General features: G+C 42.9%; 2 protein-coding genes across 2 annotated transcripts in view; one reads left to right on the forward strand and one right to left on the reverse strand.

The window, feature by feature from the left end:
• The window catches only part of RNF207 (ring finger protein 207), a 183,890-nt gene that overhangs the window by 113,718 nt on the left and 55,394 nt on the right, over nt 1-14,778 (reverse strand). The window contains 3 exon segments of the mRNA XM_044282148.1: nt 3,400-3,475; nt 5,946-6,027; nt 6,671-6,815. Of these exon segments, the coding sequence (XP_044138083.1) occupies nt 3,400-3,475; nt 5,946-6,027; nt 6,671-6,815 (303 nt within the window).
• LOC122928913 (intelectin-1-like) overlaps nt 8,393-14,778 on the forward strand; it is a 28,594-nt gene continuing 22,208 nt past the window's right edge. Inside the window, exon 1 of the mRNA XM_044282229.1 lies at nt 8,393-8,480. Within this exon, the coding sequence (XP_044138164.1) occupies nt 8,393-8,480 (88 nt within the window). The remainder of the gene's footprint in view (nt 8,481-14,778) is intronic.

Consider the following 14,778-nt stretch of genomic DNA (forward strand, 5'->3'; position numbering starts at 1 on the left):
GAGTCACCAGCCTCAGAAATCGCAGGTTAACAGCAGCTCAGATTAGAGACCAGGTCAATGCCACACAGAGTTCTAGCAGCAGACACATCTCTAGAACAACTGTTAAGAGGAGACTGTGTGAATCAGGCCTTCGTGGTAGAATATCTGCTAGGAAACCACGGCTAAGGACAGGCAACAAGCAGAAGAGACTTGTTTGGGATAAAGAACACAAGGAATGGACATTAGACCAGTGGAAATCTGTGCTTTAGGCTACTTTCACACCTGCGTTTAGGTGCGGATCCGTCTGGTATCTGCACAGACGGATCCGCACCTATAAGGCTACTTTCACACTAGCGTTCGAGCGGATCCGTTCTGAACGGATCCGCTCATATTAATGCAGATGGTGGCTCCGTTCAGAACGGATCCGTCTGCATTATAACTAAGGCTACTTTCACACTTGCGTTCGGAGCGGATCTGTCTGGTATCTGCACAGACGGATCCGCACCTATAATGCAAACGCTTAGATCCGTTCAGAACGGATCCGTTTGCATTACCATGAACAAAAAATATATATTAAAAAAAAAATGTTAAAAAAAAAATTTTTTTTTTTTTTTTTTTCTTCATGGTAATGCAAACGGATCCGTTTTGACTTTACATTGAAAGTCAATTGGGGACGGATCCGCTTGAAGATTGAGCCATATGGTGTCATCTTCAAGCAGATCCGTCCCCATTGACTTCCATTATAAGTCGGAACGGATCCGCTCGCCTCCGCACGGCCAGGCGGACACCCGAACGCTGCTTGCATTCTCAGTGGATCCGCATTCTCAGTGGATCCGCCTCCACTGAGAATGCATTAGGGCCAGACGGCTGCGTTCAGGGCCGCTTGTGAGCCCCTTCAAACGGAGCTCACGAGCGGACACCTGAACGCAGGTGTGAAAGTAGCCTTATGCAAACGCTTAGATCCGTTTAGAACGGATCCGTTTGCATTACCATGCGACGCAGAAAAGGTGAACGGATGGACTCTACATGCCTGGTTCCCACCGTGAAGCATGGAGGAGGAGGTGTGATGGTGTGGGGGTGCTTTGCTGGTGACACTGTTGGGGATTTATTTAAAATTGAAGGCATACTGAACCAGCATGGCTACCACAGCATCTTGCAGCGGCATGCTATTCCATCATTTATTTTTCAACAGGACAATGACCCCAAACACACCTCCAGGCTGTGTAAGGGCTATTTGACCATGAAGGAGAGTGATGGGGTGCTGCGCCAGACGACCTGGCCTCCACAGTCACCGGACCTGAACCCAACCGAGATGGTTTGGGGTGAGCTGGACCGCAGAGTGAAAGCAAAAGGGCCAAAAAGTGCTAAGCATTTCTGGGAACTCCTTCAAGACTGTTGGAAGACCATTTCAGGTGACTACCTCTTGAAGCTCATCAAGAGAATGCCAAGAGTGTGCAAAGCAGTAATCAAAGCAAAAGGTGGCTACTTTGAAGAACCTAGAATATGACATATTTTCAGTTGTTTCACACTTTTTTGTTATGTATATAATTCCACATGTGTTAATTCATAGTTTTGATGCCTTCAATGTGAATCTACAATTTTCATAGTCATGAAAATAAAGAAAACTCTTTGAATGAGAAGGTGTGTCCAAACTTTTGGTCTGTATTGTATGTATGTATATATATGTATGTATGTATATATATACAGTATGTATGTATGTATGTATATATATATATATATATATCTCAAACAAAAACATATGCCAGCACACCATTACACATGCAAACAATAGAACTAAGGATTAGAGATTATTCTGGATTAAAGTGGTACTATACCTACTATTCATAAAAAAATGGAAGCTCTTTGCACACATTTTTCATCAAACATGTGTCGGGCCCATCTACTGGCATCACGATGGCTTCCGCAGATAAATATATCTTGTTCCTACACCAACCTGAACATTGTAGCCTTAGGTTAGGCCCGGGAGAGGCAGTTCTGTTAGTGTTAGGTATCCATCTGCAGAAGCCACCTTGATGCCGGTAGATGGGCCCGACACACGTTTGATCAAAAATGTGCACAAAGACTTTACATTTTTCATGTATAGTAAATATAGTACCACTGCAATCCAGAATAATCTATAATCCCTAGTTCTATTGTTTGTATGTGTAATGGTGTGCTGCCATACATTTTTGTTTGCTGTCTGGATGTGCACCTGTGACTATGGATGTGCTAGTCTAAATTTTCTTGCAGTTATATATATATATATATATATATATATATATATACATAGATACACACACAAGGCCTTGGAAAAGTATTCATACCCCTTAAAGTTTTCCATATTTTTTCAGATTACACCCACTTGCTACTTTGTGTTAGTCTATGACATAAAATCTCAATAAAATACATTTATATTTGTGGATGTATCTGAAATGTGAGATTTTCTTTTTATATGCATGAAGTTTATAAATAAAAAGTAAAAAAAAAGGTTGTGGGTGTAATGTGAAAAAATGTGGAAAAGTTCAAGGGGTATGAACACTTTTTTAAGACACTGTACATGCCATTGTATGACATGATTTTACACAGCTGTAATATGAACTGCATTTTAAGATTTGACTTAAGAATACAACTCTCAGGTCCCCCATGTAATATTGGTGGGGGGATGATTTCTTGGTTTTGCACCAATAAAACAGATGCTACAAAGCCATGTGAAACCAGCCAAAGTTCTAGCACACGAAACTTATAATACTGTCATTATTTTGTAGCCCTGAGGACCAATAGGAAAACCCAGAAGCAGCTGCTGCATCCACACCCTCCAAAGCATAGTAACTTACCTTTCCCAGTTCCACCTTACTAGGCAACTGTACCCTTTTTCTTCCTCCTCCTGTACACTGTACACTTCCTCCTTCTCAGATGCTCCTGCTCCAGGGATGTCTTCATTCTTGACCCAAATCAGCAAGGACACAACAGAGAACAGGGCACATTGCGGGGATGTATTACTTGCCTGGTAATTGTGGTTCCTTCCCTTTCCTGGCTCTTGTCCCTTATAGGGCTGACTGACATGGTGTTGTCTTCTGCCTTGTTCCTGAATATTGCCCGTGCCTCGCCCCTGGTATTATTCATTTGTTATCTGTTGTTCTACTCCTGGCTCTGACCATTGGCTCTATTGCTGACTTTGCTCACATCTTCTCTTCTGGCCTCTTTCATCTTGACCAATCTTTTGGCAATGACCCAATCTATGACTATTCTGGGGACCGCTACCTGAGGATCTAACCTGGCAAGTCCATATCTTTTTGCAGTAGTTAAGGGTGAAGAACAGACAGGTTCCTTAGATTCCGCACCACAGTCTGGACAGCACCAAAGATACTGCAGTTTAGAAAATCCACATGTCTGCTAAGAGACGTTACAGCTTCCACTTACCATAACAGCGTCATCCAGCTTCTCGCATCCTTGTATGTAAGCTGTTTCAATGTCAATGCAGTGAGCTCGACTTTCCCTGTTGAAAACCCATAAACACACTATGAAATATATTATGGTCGGAACCACAACCTATGGAGACAGGAACAATAAATAGATGGGCCTCATAACAAAATATAGTATGGGCTCCCAAGACTGGAGAGCCTGGCATTTATTCACTGTCTTTTCCTCTTTTTTTTTTGGACAAAAAAGTTGCATGGCTCTTAGACTAGCGCCTGTCTTTGCTTATTTAAAGGATATGTACACCTTCAGAAGCAATTTTTTTAATGATTGCATTTTACTTAATTTTGGGCTAAAAATCATTTTTTCACTTGGTCTTTATTAAAAATATTGAGCCATTCTGTCACAAAGGGTTAATTGTTTGTCTAGCTGTGTGAATCATACTATTTACTTTCACTTTGTGATGGTCATTTAATATCCCTTATCTCTAATTTACTAAGAGGTCATAAACACTTATTTAAGCCACATTCTTATCAGTAAAATCAGAACTTTGCTATAATGAGTGTTTATAATGTCAGAGAGCAGAGATAAGGAGCCCGTCAGCTCTCCAACTGACGGAAAAGAGAAACTCCAGAGGCTGCTACTAGAGCATCTTAGCTATGTACAGAAAAAAGGAACTCCATATTTGTAATAAAGACCAATTTAAAACATGATTTTTAGCTCAAAATTAGTACAATGCAATAATAAAAAAAATTGCCCCAAAGGTGTACACAATGCCTTTCACTACTTGCTAGAAGGGTCTTTTGACAATTAGCTGATCACAAGTTGTGCCCTTGCTGGAACTCTCAGCAGTCAGCTGTAAGATATGGGAGAACCTGGCACAAAGTGATCAATTTCTCAGCAGAGCCACCCCAAGAGATAAAAAGTCCTGTGTCCATTCAAACAGAGACACTCTTTGTGACGGCACTTTATTCTGGACAAGTGAAGAGGATTCTGAACAGAAAACCCCATCTATTAAAGGGGTTGTCTAGTTATGGAGCCAACAATTCCTTTGGTTTAGACCTGTGCCCCTGAACACAAAAAAAGGAAGACTCACCTGTCCACTGTCCCGCTGCTGCTCCATTCCCATCCTTCTTTTCTTTTGTATAATTGTCTTTTTATTGAAGAAGTCACACAAGTGGCCGACAATGCTGCTCTACGCCATATAAGCTGCCAATCACTCGGTGGTATTTCCTTCTCCAAGTATCTCTCCCATTTAGACATATACGCATGACGCATAACCCGTGGGGATTCCGGAGTTGAGATAAGAACATATATGCCTGATATAAGACCCCTGGTGGAGGTCGAGAGTTTACAAAGTCGTTCAAACATTGTCGGAGTAGATACCTTCGTATCATTAAATAGGGTTCTAAGCAGGTGTTGAATTTGTATATGCTGCCATCTAGAGGACTCAGGTAGATTGTATTTTTCCTGAAGCAATTCAAACGGTATAATCTCAAGGGTCCTATATTCCACTATATCAGCAAATCTGAATAATTTGTTGGAAAACCACGGCTTAAAAGATGTGTATTGTAACCCTAACGGGAACACGGGATTAAATAAAAACGAGGTAATGGAGGATTTATCAGATACCAACGGGAATTTCTGCTTGCAACTTTTCCAGACATTGTATGTTAGTGACATAGGACCCAACAATTGGGTAGCACAATTGGCCGGTAATGGTGACTACAAAAGGGCATTAGGGTGAATAGGGGCCAACCATAGCTTCTCAATTTCCATCCACCTAGAGAATGCCAGGAGGGGAGACCATGCAGGGATACGACGTAAATGTGTCGCCCAGTAGTATTTCGTTATATCAGGGAGTCCTAAACCACATTGTGACTTGAGGGCGGGAGGAGTACTGCAAGAAATCATTCCCATCCCTCTAATCCCTGCAGGACCAGGAAGTGGCAGGGTCCAGTGACCACTGCAGCCAATTAGAGGCTTCAGCAGTCACAGAGACTTGAATGATACATCATTGCTTTGACAGGGCATCCAAGCCTCAGTGACTACTGAGGCCTGTGATTGCCCACAGTGGTCATAGGACCCAACTGCTTCCAGGACCTGCAGAGACTGCAAGTGGCTGGGAACGGAGCAGCGATGGGACCGCGGACAGGTGAGCCTTCTTTTTTATGTTCAGGGGCATATAAAGATAAGCAAAAAAATGTGTGGATCCTCACCTAGTCATAAAGTTTTGGGATTTTATTCCTGAATGCCATCCACTTTTGCAACTGATTCAGCAGCATAATGTAGGTCTGGACCAAAAGGGTTGCTCCAAGTGAACAACCCCTTACGGGCTCCTGAATAATAGATACACTGGTAGATATAAGCTTCCATGTAAGTTACCCTAAACTGATTACCTGCCTGCATGATTAATTCAAAGCCATTGTAGTCCACATAAAAAAATCACTGAATTTCCTATCAGATCAATATCACAAACATGATGTTAGTAAACCTCCATGCCATTATACTTGCTTTTAGATAGATAGATAGATAGAATGATCACTTACACTTGCATATCACGGAAGCAGTTGATGCAAAGCATAGATTTGTTCTCTGTAGAAAACATGATGTAGGGTTCCTCGTGTAGGGCTGTGTGAATGTTTGGATAATTAGAATGATATAATTAGAAACTATATATAATCAGTAACAGATATCAGAAATGAACGGCTCCGTCTAATGATTTTGGGCCACTGAGCACTCTACACAAGACCACTCGATGGAAGAGAACTATTATCATTTATCAATGCAGGAACCAAAATTGTGCTCAGCCTGACTAAAGTCCTTCAGAAAGCGTGAGCATGACCAATGAAGGTTAGCCACTGAATGGACAGATGTTTTATGGGGTTCCTACACTATCCTATCCCCTCTTACCAGTGGTCGTATACATAGAAGAGACGGGGCTGCATATCAAAATGATTGGGAGCCCTGGGGTTTGTTTCTCTCTTGACCCCCTTACCATGACGTCTGACAACTTGTTTGCTACCTAGGCAGCTCTTCATATCATGTAACATTAACATTAAAAGGGGCTTTCCAGGATAGCTGCTTTCTTCCAACAGCAGCACACCTATCCGCAAGCTGTGTGTGCCGCCACATCGCACTCCCAGTCACTTCTACTGAGGTGCACTGCAGTACCAGACACAACCCATAAACAGGAGTGGCGCTGTTTCTGGAAGAAAGCGGCCAAGGCCTTTAATGTCATTTTAAGTGCTTGTATGACATGTAAATGACTTACCACATTTCTTGTGAATATCCTTAGCTTGTTTACTTAGGGGCACAATCTCATGGCAGGAGAACATTTTAGCTTTATGGGTCTCATCTTTGCACTTGACACACAGAGGTTGATTACAGGTGTTGCAGAAATACATCATATCGCCATCCTAGAAGAAGAAGAATGCAATAAGTGCATATATTACTTCGTACTCATCGGGTCAGACACCTGATATTATCCATTGCAGTTTCCTAATATAGTCTGTGTGTTTCCAATATGATCATGACTATTCCCAGCAGCAGCAGAGGAGAAGGGGGCTGATTTTGTAAGAGGTAGTGACCCTTCCACTCTTTGGATTATGTTCATGATGGGTTCAGTGTTATGAAATCATGATGGAAATCAAGAGAAATGGGAGTTCACAGATTTAGAAGTCAAAGTCCACAGCTGTACAGATTATTTTAAGTCAGGAGAATGCTGATTTTGCAGGAGAAAGTGACCTGTCCACTCGAGATTAGTGATCGGGCAGTATTAATAAATAATGAAGAAAATAAAGACAAACAGGAGATAAGATAGAGGAAAGAACAAGATCTACAACAGCACCAGTTATTTCAGGTGAAGAACATGCTGATTTTGGAGAGGACAGTGACCTGCCCATTCATTTTAGTGAGGACATATATATTTGCAACAAAGGAGGAAGAGAATGGTAATCATCAGGATAGTCAGGTGTGTAAGTTGGAGGATGCACACTGAAAGTACAAGAAGCAGATTTCCTCAGCAGTACAGAGTATTTCAGTGCTTGCTTATCTTGTGGTAGGCATCAACCTGTCTAGCCATGAGATTATGTTCAGGAGCCATTGGCTGCAAGTTACAGGGGAAGATGTGAGGAAAATAAAGGGATAAGTGGGGGGTCTCAGTCATCTACCGGAAGGAGCACATCCCCCTAGCCGTACACATCATATATGTCCTTAGGTGTAGAGATTTGGTGGGCCCCATTCATGGAGAGATATGCACTCATGAAACATTACCAATACCAGTCCATAGTGACGGTCATAAATCAGCCATCTTCTTATGATCCCTGGACTAGTAAAGATGCAATGCGTCTCAGCACTCTCGCTTCATGAGATTGAAGTGGAGGTCACTTAGCAGAAGGCGACACTTTTCCTACACTGCAGGTCATTATAAGAGACACACACTGAATTAGGACTATTCAATTAAACATTGACTGACAGCCGAGCAGAGGAGTCGAGTGGTGAGGAGAGTGGATAGGGAGCGTGTAGGACGCTGGATGACTTATCCCCTGGCTGCTGACAGATCAGCGGACCCCAATCAACAATTTTGTCACCCCCAACTCCACATACGAGGACTCTGTAACTGATATATAGCACGTGTACTCCACAAGGTAAGTCACAGCCATATCATAGGGGGATCAGGGTGAACATGGGTGTCAGGGGGGCCTCCAACAAACCACTCTGCTTTGGCCAGGGAATTTAGACTGTGGACTAGAGCATCAAAATTAATCTTTGCCCCTGGTATAGTAGTAGTGTGTAGTAACAACTCTAAAGGGGATAAACTGCTTGCTGTTAGTGAGTCATACTATTTGGAGTGCTATTTGTTCACAGCTGAGAGTTTGTTACAGTGTATTCATGTAGGCAATACTTTCAGCAACACACAAAAGGCACACATATTTTTCCTATGGCAGGTTGATAGCTCTTACCTGGAGGGACCCATTGTAACAAACTCACAGCTATGCAGGCAGGATTACAGCAGGATAGGATTTTAGAATTGGAAAGTAAACAAGAGAGCTTCTATTCACTGACAGCAAGTAAATATCTTGGTAAGAAATTTAAATACATTAAATGCATAACTTTTCATTACATTATGGTTTATTATAGGTTATTACCATCTGATAAAAATGATGGCATATCACCAGGACATGATGGATAAAGGGGTACGGCAATGCATCCCCTTTCCCTGCACAGTGGTACTCCCAGCCACTTTGCTGTACAGGGAACTGCAGCATAGTCCCATTCACTTGCAGTTTCCTGCGATGTCAGGCTGCAGAGCTAGACTAGCACTCCATCACCTTCATTCTCAGAATGGGTGGGGGTCCCAATGGTCAGACCCCACCAATAATAAAATGATGACATATCCTAGAAATATGACCACTTTAAAGGGGTTCTCTGGGATTTAAGAAAACGAAAATACTTAACTATTACTTTAACCCCTTAGGGACCCATGACGTATCGGTACGGCATGTTTCCCGAATCCTTAAGGACCCATGACGTACCGGTACGTCATGGCTTTAATTCGAGATTCCGGCGCCGCGGGGGTTAATCGGAACGGGATGCCGGCTGAAATCATTCAGCCGGCATCCCGTAACAACGCAGGGGGGGGTCATTTGACCCCCCCGTATAGACGATCGCAGAAAACCGCAGGTCCATTCAGACCTGCGGTTTTCAGCGTTTCCGGTCCATTCGGGTGTGCTGTGACCCGATGAACCGGAAAAAGACTGCGATCGGTGGCGTAATTTTACACCACCAATCGCAGTCCGAGGATTTGAGGAGGCGGTGCTGGCCCTGGTGCTGAACACTGCTGTCCAGGGTGCTGATTGGTGCAGGGGAGAGAGGCGCGAGATTCAAACTTCCTGCGCTCCTCTCTCCCCTCCTCTTCCTGTCCAGCACCCTGACCGTGCAGCATCGTCCAGCACCATCTCCTGTGTCCCCCTAATCGGCATCCATCACCCTCCTGCACCCATCGCCACTCAGGTAGGTTAGGGTCAGTGAGGGAGAGGCACCATTAGGAAGGGAAAGAAGGGAAAAGTTAGTTAGGAAAAAAAAAAAAAAAAAAAGAACTTTTACACAAAACTTTTTTGATCCATCTATCAGACCCCAGAGCCCCCCCTACCAGCCCCCCACCACCACCAGTAACCCACTGGTGAATTTGATGGTGGAGCAGACGAATCTGTACGCCCAACAGTTCGTCGCTCAAAACCCAGGCTCATTTTTGGCTAGACCCGGTGGCTGGACGCCGGTCAGTGCAGCCGAAATGAGGACATTTTGGGGCCTCGTGCTGCATATGGGTCTAGTCCAAAAACCCAGTGTCAGGCAATACTGGAGTGGGGACGTCCTATACCAGACCCCACTGTACAGTATGGTCATGACACGTCCCCGGTTTGAGGCCATCCGGAAATGTCTGCATTATTCCGATAATGCAGCATGTCCACCCCCAGGTGATATTGCCTATGACCGGCTGTATAAGATACGGCCGGTCATCGATCACTTTGGGGCCACATTTCAGCAGGCCTACGTACCTGGAAGGGAGGTCGCGGTTGATGAGTCTCTCGTTGCGTTCAAGGGGAGATTCAGTTTCCGCCAATACATTCCCACAAAGCGGGCGAGGTATGGCGTGAAGCTATACAAAATTTGTGAGAGTACCTCAGGGTACACTTACAAATTTCGTGTGTACGAGGGGCGAGATTCCCGTATTCAACCCCCAGAATGTTCCCCCACTCTGGGTGTTAGCGGGAAACTCGTGTGGGACCTTATGCACCCACTGCTGGATAAGGGTTACCACTTGTACGTGGATAACTTTTATACCAGCATTCCCTTGTTCAGGTCCCTTGCCGCCAGATCCACGTTCGCTTGTGGGACCGTGCGGAAAAATCAGCGCGGCCTCCCTGCCCACCCCCTCCAGGTACCTATCCCCAGGGGTGAGACCCGTGCACTTACCAGTGGAAACCTGTTGCTGGTCAGGTATAAGGACAAGAGGGATGTCCTTATGCTGTCCACAATCCACGGTAACAGCACCACCCCAGTCTCTGTGCGATGTACCACGGCAACGGTCCTCAAGCCCGATTGTATCGTCGACTACAATCGGTATATGGGAGGAGTTGATCTCTCTGATCAAGTCCTCACGCCATATAATGCCATGCGCAAAACCCGGGCATGGTACAAAAAAGTTACGGTCTACATGGTGCAGGTTTCCATGTACAACTCTTTTGTACTATCCCGAAGCGCTGGCAGCACAGGGACATTCCTCCAATTCTATGAGGCAGTCCTCAAAGACCTGATCTTTTCGGACCGGGAAAGAGCAGGCCGGAGTACCTCGGGAACTGGAGGCGCCCGGATCGTCCCTGGCCAACACTTTCCAGGTGTGGTCCCCCATACTGGAAAGAAGGGACGAACCCAAAAAAGATGCAGAGTGTGTCACAAGAGTGGGATACGGAAGGACACCACTACTCAGTGTGACACTTGCCCCGATCATCCAGGCCTCTGCGTTATCGATTGCTTCAGGGAGTATCACACTTCCATGGAGTACTAAATTTTTATAATCCCCAACAGTCCACTAGAGAACATAAAACACTATGGCTCTTAGACTTTGGAGACACAGAAACAATTTTTTTCCCCCAAAAAAATATTAGTTTTAGAGCAGGCATCCTCAAACTGCGGCCCTCCAGATGTTGTAAAACTATAACTCCCAGCATGCCCAGACAACCTACAGCCATCAGCAGGGCATGGTGGGAATTGTAGTTTTACAACATCTGGAGGGCCGCAGTTTTTAGGATGCCTGCTTAGTGTCTCCAAAGTCTGAGAGCCATACATATTGGGCATCGTCGCGTGCGTAAAAGTCGTCGCTATAAAAATAACATTTGACCAAACGCCTCGAATGAACGGTGTTAAAAATATAAAACAAAAACGGTGCCAAAACACCCATTTTTGGGCAAAATTTCAATTTGAATCCCTTTTGCCGGTAATAAAGCAAGGGTTAACAGCCAAACAAAACTCAATATTTATGGCCCTGATTCTGTAGTTTGCAGAAACACCCCATATGTGGTCGTAAATGGCTATATAGCCGCACGGCAGGGCATAGAACGAAGGGAACTCCATACGGTTTCTGGAAGGCAGATTTTGATGGACAGTTTTTTTTTTTACACCATGTCCCATTAGAAGCCCCCCTGATGTAGCCTAGACTAGAAACTCCAAAAAAGTGACCCCATCTAAGAAACTACACCCCTCAAGGTATTCAAAAGTTACTTTACAAACTATGTTAACCCTTTAGGTGTTCCACAAAACTAAATAGCGAATGTAGAAACATTTTTAGAATTTAATTTTTTTGTTACATTGCCTCAAAAAAGAGTAATATAGAGCAACCAAAAATCAAATTTACCCCAAAAATAGTCCCAAAACAACAACCACCTTATCCCGTAGTTTCCTAGATGGGGTCACTTTTATGGAGTTTCTACTCTAGGGGTGCATCAGGGGGCTTGAAAGGGTACATGGTGTAAATAAACCAGTCCAGCAAAATCTGCCTTCCAAAAACCATATGACGTTCCCCTCCTTCTATGTCCTGCCGTTTGGCCAAACAGTAGTTTACGACCACATATGGGGTGTTTCTGCAAACTACAGAATCAGGGCAACCCATTTTGAGTTTTGTTTGGCAGTTAACCCTTGTTTTACTCCTGGAAAAAATTGATTATATTGGAAAATTTTCCAAAAAATAGAAATTTCTAAATTGTTTCTCCATCTGCCATTAACTCTTGTGGAACACCTAAAGGGTTAACAAAGTTTGTAAACCCAGTTTTGAATACCTTGAGGGGTGTACTTTCTTAGATGGAGTCACTTTTTTTAAATTTCTATTCTAGGGGTGCAACAGGGGGCTTCAAATGGGACATGGTATAAACAAAACCAGTCCTGCAAAATCTGCCTTCCAAAACCCATATGGTGTTCCCCTCCTTCTATGTCCTCCCGTTTGGCCAAACAGTAGTTTACGACCACATATGGGGTGTTTCTGCAAACTACAGAATCAGGGCAACCCATTTTGAGTTTTGTTTGGCAGTTAACCCTTGTTTTACTCCTGGAAAAAATTGATTATATTGGAAAATTTTCCAAAAAATAGAAATTTCTAAATTGTTTCTCCATCTGCCATTAACTCTTGTGGAACACCTAAAGGGTTAACAAAGTTTGTAAACCCAGTTTTGAATACCTTGAGGGGTGTACTTTCTTAGATGGAGTCACTTTTTTGAAATTTCTATTCTAGGGGTGCAACAGGGGGCTTCAAATGGGACATGGTATAAACAAAACCAGTCCTGCAAAATCTGCCTTCCAAAACCCATATGGTGTTCCCCTCCTTCTATGTCCTGCCGTTTGGCCAAACAGTAGTTTACGACCACATATGGGGTGTTTCTGCAAACTACAGAATCAGGGCAACCCATTTTGAGTTTTGTTTGGCAGTTAACCCTTGTTTTACTCCTGGAAAAAATTTATTATATTGGAAAATTTTCCAAAAAATAGAAATTTCTAAATTGTTTCTCCATCTGCCATTAACTCTTGTGGAACACCTAAAGGGTTAACAAAGTTTGTAAACCCAGTTTTGAATACCTTGAGGGGTGTACTTTCTTAGATGGAGTCACTTTTTTGAAATTTATATTCTAGGGGTGCAACAGGGGGCTTCAAATGGGACATGGTATAAACAAAACCAGTCCTGCAAAATCTGCCTTCCAAAACCCATATGGTGTTCCCCTCCTTCTATGTCCTCCCGTTTGGCCAAACAGTAGTTTACGACCACATATGGGGTGTTTCTGCAAACTACAGAATCAGGGCAACCCATTTTGAGTTTTGTTTGGCAGTTAACCCTTGTTTTACTCCTGGAAAAAATTGATTATATTGGAAAATTTTCCAAAAAATAGAAATTTCTAAATTGTTTCTCCATCTGCCATTAACTCTTGTGGAACACCTAAAGGGTTAACAAAGTTTGTAAACCCAGTTTTGAATACCTTGAGGGGTGTACTTTCTTAGATGGAGTCACTTTTTTGAAATTTATATTCTAGGGGTGCAACAGGGGGCTTCAAATGGGACATGGTATAAACAAAACCAGTCCTGCAAAATCTGCCTTCCAAAACCCATATGGTGTTCCCCTCCTTCTATGTCCTCCCGTTTGGCCAAACAGTAGTTTACGACCACATATGGGGTGTTTCTGCAAACTACAGAATCAGGGCAACCCATTTTGAGTTTTGTTTGGCAGTTAACCCTTGTTTTACTCCTGGAAAAAATTGATTATATTGGAAAATATTCCCAAAAATAGAAATTTCTAAATTGTTTCTCCATCTGCCATTAACTCTTGTGGAAGACCTAAAGGGTTAATAAAGTTTGAAAAAACAGTTTTGAATACCTTGAGGGGTGTAGTTTCTAGAATGGGGTCATTTTTGGGAGGTTTCTATTATCTAAGCCTCACAATATGACTGCAAACCTGAACTGGTCCATAAAAAGTGGGATTTTGAAGATTTCTGAAAAATTTCAAAATTTGCTTCTAAACTTCTAAGCCTTGTAACATCCCCAAAAAATAAAATATCATTCCCAAAATGCTACACACATGAAGTAGACATATGGGGAATGTAAAGCCATCACAATTTTTGGGGGTATTACTATGTATTACAGAAGAAGAGAAACTAAAACTTTGAAATTTGCTAATTTTTCAAAAAAAAATTGTAAAATTTTTATTTTTTTGTGCAAAAAAATTAACTTTTTTGACCCAATTTTAGCAGTGTCATGAAGTACAATATGTGACGAAAAAACAATCTCAGAACGGCCTGGGTAAGTCAAAGCGTTTTAAAGTTATGAGCACTTAAAGGGACACTGGTCAGATTTGCAAAAAATGGCCAAGTCCTTAAGGTGAAATAGGGCTGAGTCCTTAAGGGGTTAATATATCTATATATATATTTATTCTCAAATACCTTACATTAGTTATAATGGTTCGTTTTGTCTGGGGAGCAATTATCTGGGGAAACAAAATGGCCGCTGTCCCATTAGTTCACACAAAACCTGTCCTGATCACACAGGAGGACAAATTACTTTACAACACTGAGGTGAAGAGCTGCCTCCTCCTCCTCTCTACTTCTCAGGGATTATGATCCTGAATACAGATGATAAGAACTTTAGCTGAATCTCTGTGGAATTTAGCTCATGAGGAGACATGAAGTACAGAGAGGACAGACAGGACAGGCTGTGGTAATGGAGACTGTATACAAGTGCTGCTGCTCATTAGCTACACCTCACCCTCCTCTCATGTCTCCTCATCATCTCCATTCCCACAGAGATTCACCTGTATTCAGGATCATGATTCCTGACAAGCAGAGC

The sequence above is a fragment of the Bufo gargarizans genome, chromosome 2 (assembly GCF_014858855.1).
Source record: "Bufo gargarizans isolate SCDJY-AF-19 chromosome 2, ASM1485885v1, whole genome shotgun sequence".
In the NCBI taxonomy this organism is placed as follows: domain Eukaryota; kingdom Metazoa; phylum Chordata; class Amphibia; order Anura; family Bufonidae; genus Bufo; species Bufo gargarizans.